The sequence below is a fragment of the Ursus arctos genome, unplaced genomic scaffold, assembly GCF_023065955.2.
Source record: "Ursus arctos isolate Adak ecotype North America unplaced genomic scaffold, UrsArc2.0 scaffold_23, whole genome shotgun sequence".
Taxonomy (NCBI): Eukaryota; Metazoa; Chordata; class Mammalia; order Carnivora; family Ursidae; genus Ursus; species Ursus arctos.
Window position 1 is genome coordinate 36,428,124 of NW_026622908.1, and position 6,449 is coordinate 36,434,572.

Consider the following 6,449-nt stretch of genomic DNA (forward strand, 5'->3'; position numbering starts at 1 on the left):
AGAGGAAGCAAACAGAGAAACTCAACATCTGTTTGTAAAAACAGAACACAGACAACAGAGCACGCCAGGTTATGCTGCAGTCACACATGAAATTGAGAACTCACAGTTGAGCACAACAAAGATCGTAAAGATTTTATATCCGTTTCCTATGGCTGCTGTAACCAATGAGCACGCTCTGGGGCCTTCAGACAACACACATTTGTTTTCCCACAGTTCTGGAAGCCAGTTGTTGGAAATCAGTTTCACTGGGATGAAACAAAAGTGTCAGTCTCCAGAGTGGCTGGCGTGACTCCGTCCCTTGTAGATTTCATCTTCAGGTGGCTTCCGCATTCCTGGTTTTGGTCCCATCAGTTCAGTCTCTGCCTTTACAAAGTCAAGTTACTTTCTCCTCCTTTTGCCTGTCTAATTTCCCTCTGCCTCTCCTTTTTTAATTTATGTGAGATTAACATAACAAAATCAATTCAAATTGAGTTCAATTTAATTCAATAACAAATAAAAAAATAAAGTGTGCAACTCGCTAGTATTTGGCACGTTCACAATGTTATGCAACCGTCGCATCTATTTCATTCCAAAAGATTTTTTCACTCACAAAGATCTGCACCATTAAGGCCCTCTGCCCCTGGGAACCAATAGTCTGCCTTCAGCCTCTGTGGATTCACCTATTATGGATAGGTCATGTAAATAGAATCAGATGTTATGTGATCTTTTATGTTTGATTTCTTTTTTTTTAAATTTTTTATTATGTTATGTTAGTCACCACACAGTACATCCCTAGTTTTTGATGTAGTGTTCCATGATTCATTATTTGCGTATAACACCCAGTGCACCATGCAATATGTGCCCTCCTTAATACCCATCACTGGCCTATCCCATTCCCCCACCCCCCTCCCCTCTGAAGCCCTCAGTTTGTTTCCCAGAGTCCACAGAGTCTCATGGTTCATCCCCCCTTCTCTTTACCCCCCCTTCCTTCTTCCCTTTCTTCTCCTACCAATCTTCCTGCTATTTCTTATGTTCCATAAATGAGTGAAACCATATGATAATCGTCTTTCTCTGCTTGACTTATTTCGCTTAGCATTATCTCCTCCAGTCCCGTCCGTGTTGCTGCAAATGTTGAGAAATCGTTCTTTTTGATGGCTGAGTAATATTTTCGTTTATTTGGGTGAATAACCAGTAGTGGAATTATTGGATCATATGGTAAACAAGGAAGCCTCCACTCTCAATGCTTCAAACCGCAGTGGGGAGTAGGGGAGGATAGGCCTCAAGGACCAGGAGCAGATTTATTAGCCCTGGGACATAAAAAATAGACATGGCTTTAAAAGAGCAACTAGAATATAAAAGTTTTAGCTGTAGCGCTGCTGGCAGGGGAGCTGCCAGAACTCTTGGCCAGAGGGCTGGTGAGTGCAAAAATTCACACTCCTCCTCCCTGCTGAAAGCACAGAAGGGAGGAGGGTCCTGATGCCACAGCAGGCCTATCCCTCAGTGGGACCTGAGCCCACATCAGCCCTGCATGCCTGGACATGGGGGGGGGGGGGAAAGCTCCTTTTAAAGGAGCCATTATCATATAAGAGAGCCAAACCTGTACCTCCCACAAAAACCTGGGGAGCTGCTGAACTCTCTTGAGGTTGGAGGGACTGGTGAGCACCATGTAATGTATCTTTAATTTAGAAAATGATTTTAGATTTTCAAAATATTTTCTGAGATATAAACAAGTCCTGCATACCTCTCACCCAGCTTCCTCTAGTGTTAACATCTTACTTTATCTTAATGCACTAGTCAAAACTAAGAAACCAGCACTGATACATTATTATTCTCTAAACTTCAAGAATTCATGCAGATTATTATTTTTCAACTAATGTTATTTTCCTCTTACAAGGTCTAATCCAGGATCCAACCCTGAATATATTGTCCTGTCTCCTTAGATTCCTCTGATCTGTGATAGCGTCTCGGTCTTTCCTGGATTTTCACTACCTTAATATCTTTCAGGGCTACTGTTCAGGGAGAAGGTCTTTCAGTTTACTGTTGTCTGATTTTGTTGGTCATGGTTACACAGAGGTTTAGGTGTTGAGAGAGAGTGAGAAGTGCTCTTCTTATCATGTCTGATCAGGGGACATATATTACCAACATGACTTGTCTCTGGGGATCTTAACCTTAATCACCTAAACCAGATATGTCTGCCAGGTGCTTCAAGGTAATGCTGCTTTCCCCCCCTGCATGCTGTATATTTTAGAAACTAAGTTCAGGCCACACTCAGGTGGAAGGGACTACATTCCACTTCCTAGGAGAAGGCTAAATATATTATTTAGAATTTTTCTATAAGAAAGATTTGTTTATTTACTTACTTAGATTCTTACTTATCAGCATGGACTTACATACATGTGCTTTATGCTTTGGGGTACAATGTAGTCCCATGTTATTTACTTTATTGTTCAAATTGTTGCATCTTTGGCCATTGGGAGCACTTTCAGTTTTACTCTTGTTTCCCTTTGACACACCCAAGCCTCTTGTTTTCTGGGCTCCTCCTTACTGCCTGGACTGCAAGATGCTCCAGGTTCCTCTTGTGCCATTCCTGTCCCAAACCAGCAATCAGCTCTTTCTGCAAAGAGCCCATCGCACTCTCAGTTGTAACCCAAATGAACCCAAATCCTCCAGTTTTCTTTCCTTTAACTGGTAAATTAAATAGCAACTAGCTACAGGAGGCTGAGTACCTTCCTAAATGGTTTTGAGGTGTCTTTGAGTAGGGATCGGGTGTTTTTAAGCTTTATTTTTGTCTCTCTGTTCCCGTTCCAAATCCCTGCCTTTGCCTCACTTGTCCATCACTTTGGGCACCACACCACCTCCTGTGGCTCTTCTTTTCCTGACTCTACACTGCTTTTCCCCAGGGTGACAGAAAACACTCCCTCTCCTTCATTCTTCCAAAGAACCAGTTACACCATGATCTTGTACTCCGACAAAATGGAGCGGAAGTGAAGCCCAGAATGGTGGATTGCTACAAAGTAGGTGTTCTGTGTAACTGACCCTCAGGTTCATGAAGCATCACCTGCTGCCAAAACAGCTCTTATCAGCCATCTCCTAAAACCTTGGCTTCCCATCATGTTGTTAAGCTCTGTTCATCTCTCTTCTCAAAGCTGAAAGTCTCAAAGCCCTATCTCCCTAGCTACTCTGGGAAAAGACGACATACATTTACTCTACTGCGCAGGTTGGGAAAATACTTAGAAACTATGTAAAGCAAAGAATAATCATAAACTAAATTGTAGAGTATACATTTAATGAGATTTGTGGCCCCACCATCCAACCCAAACTACTCAAAGTCATCCACCAATTCCATATCACTATGGTTTATTGTTCGCTCTTAGTCTTGATATTGCTTAGCCTACCAGCAGCTCTGACACATCCATTCCCTTTTGACACATTTCTCATCACTTGGTTTCCAGGACACCACTCACCTTCGCTGGTGACTCATCTTTATGAACTTTATTAAGTAAGTCCAGGTCTCAGTCCTTGAAATACTTCACTTCTCTCTATCTATGTTCTCTTACCTATGTTCTCATTCTTGCGGCTTATATACCATCTACATGGTGAAACTCCAAATTTGTACCTCCATTTCAGTGCTAAGCCTTTCCTGGTGATATCCGAAAGGTATCTCAAGCTTTGTATGCTCCAAGTGAAATTCATGGTCTCTTCGCACCCAAACCTCTTGCTATTATACCTTCCACACCTCACATAGTAGTCTTTTTATCCTTCTGGTTGCTTAGGCAACAAGGCTACCATTTTCTTCTCATACTCTACATCAAATACATCAGCAAATCACATCAACTTTATTTCAAATACATTAAAAACAATCTGGCCAACTTGGAAGAATATATTACTACGTAGGATTTGGGGGAAAGAAAAAAATACATAAAATATAATTTCAGAGATTTATTTAAATCTGTGAAGAAGATAAGAGCGGGTAAGAGGTAACAAGCTATTTTTGACAGTGTGGTGGAGGAAGGGATCTGAAAGAAATAATGTGAGGTTTTGGAAAAGAGGTTCTACTAGGGCAAAAACAAGCTAGTGACCCAGTTTTGGAGATAAAACTAGACGTTCAGATGCAGGTACAAATTGTGTGGTGGAATACTGATTTTCCTCGAAGAAATGTTATTTTTTTTTCTTCCATGGTATTGATATTTCAGCTAAGCACACTGTCTTTTAGACGGAGTTTAAATTTTGAAGGTGATTTTGCAGGTCATTTTTGTGGCCTTATGACTGAATTCTTGTCAATGGAATGTACTCAGAAGACACGTGGACGGTGACTATATCACTTTCTTGAAGAGACATTATTTTTCCTTCAACTCATCTCTTCCTCCTTTCCTCCAGATAGAAGAGTTATGATGAGGTTAGACTCAACACTCAACACCCTAGACAATGACAGAGAGAGGTTGGGTGGACTGAATCTGGCCCCGAATGACCAAGACACACCAGCTGTCCAGATAGTTCATTTCCACATTGCTACATTAGCTTCCACTGTTTGGGAATAAATTGCTGTGGTATTTAAGCCACTGCATTTTGGCTTTCTTTGTTACAGCAGTTGAACCTAATTTCTAATTGTGGTAGATCAACTATGGGCACAAATTCTTTACGGCTGTTTTCCTCAAGAGGCAGAATCTTTCTTCATGCTCGATTGGGGCCAACCCTTTGACCCATTGATTAGTATAATGTGGTAGAGAAAATGTGTAAGTTAGGAGTCTGGACTTCAAGAAACCATTCCGCTTTACTTTCACACTGAAAATATTATATAAGAAAGCTGGTCCCTCCTCTGAAGGATGAAAGAGCATGTGGAGAAGAGGTGGACAATAACTGGAATCAACCGTTAGAAATGTGAGTAGAAACGTAAGTTAGAAACGTGAACCTTTCAGCCCAGCTGACCATGCAGAAGATATGCAACCTCATGAGTGAGCCCATATGAAAGCAGCCAAGGAACTACCCTGCCGGCCATGGAATTATGAGAAATACTAAACTGTTGTTTTAGGCATTGTGAAATTTTGCTACACAACAATAGATAACTGATTGACTACACAGCTTTTATAATCTCTCCAATTGATCTATGAGCTGAACAGAATCTTCAGCTTCTTTGTGGCTTTCCTGAAAGCATTATTCACCTCTTTATTCCTTAGACTATAGACAATAGGGTTCAACATGGGGACTATTATTGTATAGAACACAGATGCCATTTGGTCATTGTCCATAGAATGACTAGAACTGGGTTGTAAGTACATGAACATGACAGTCCCATAGAAGACGGTTACGGCAGTGAGGTGTGAGGCACAGGTGGAGCAGGCTTTCTTCCTTCCCTCCGCTGAGCGCATCCTCAGGATGGCAATGAAGATGAACAGATAGGAGGTCAAGATAACTATAAGGGCAAAACAGACATTGAAAGCTGCTAAGATAAACAGCACAATCTCATTTATATTGGTATCAGAGCAGGAAAGAGCCAGAATTGGGGGGATATCACAGAAAAAGTGATGGACCACATTGGAATGGCAGAAGGAGAGGCAGAAGGTGAATCCAGTATGGATGGCAGATTCAACAAAGCCCCAGACATAGCAGCCTCCTGCCATTTGAGCACACAAGCTGGCGGTCACAGCGGTGGTGTAATGTAAGGGCTTACATACTGCTGCATGCCGATCGTAAGCCATGGCAGCTAGCAGGAAACAGTCTACACTGGCAAAAGCCACAAAGAAGAACATCTGAGCAGCACATCCACCATAGGAGATGACTTTATCCCCTGTGAGAAACCCAGCCATGACCTTGGGAGTAACAGCCGAGGAGTAAGCACAGTCCACCAGAGAGAGGTTACTGAGGAAAATATACATGGGAGTGTGGAGACGAGAGTCCAACAGAACCAACATGATCATCCCAAGATTTCCGATGAGAGTAGTGAGATAAATGGAGGTGAACGTTATGAAAAGAGGGACTTGCAGTTCTGGGCTGTCAGTCAGTCCCAAGAGCCTAAACTCATTCACCTCAGTGCTGTTCTCCATAGTTTCAAAATTATGGTTCACCTGTCAAAACCAGAAGGTAAAATGGGTAAATTACTTATGCATGGAAAATGACTCAGAGCTCACCCAAGTCACCCAAATGACATGAGCTCACCATGACACCATTACCAGCACAGGGTTCCCAGTAACCCAGAGACTGGCATCTTTCAACCTCCATTTTCCAATGTGTAAGGGTACGCACATACTTGTCAGTTCCTGAACCCATTGAGATATTCTGAATTACCACTCAGTTATCTTCAAAATGGCTATTGCTTATTTTTATGTGGGTTGAAGGTTTCAGTGATCCTCATTCTATCACCTTAGAAAAGCAACATAAATGTTCCTGCCCTTCAGCAGATGACTGGATTAAGAAGATGTGGCCCATATATACAATGGAATATTACTCAGCCATCAAAAAGAACGATTTCTCAA

The 6,449-nt window shown here is 41.9% G+C and overlaps 1 protein-coding gene across 1 annotated transcript; it reads right to left on the reverse strand.

Moving 5' to 3' along the window:
• Positions 1-5,081: 5,081 nt before the first annotated feature.
• On the reverse strand, positions 5,082-6,020 carry LOC113246513 (olfactory receptor 5B2-like). Its single transcript, XM_026487110.3, has one exon. The coding sequence runs from the start codon at positions 6,018-6,020 to the stop codon at positions 5,082-5,084; it is 939 nt and encodes a 312-aa protein (XP_026342895.2).
• Between the last annotated feature and the right edge of the window lie 429 nt (positions 6,021-6,449).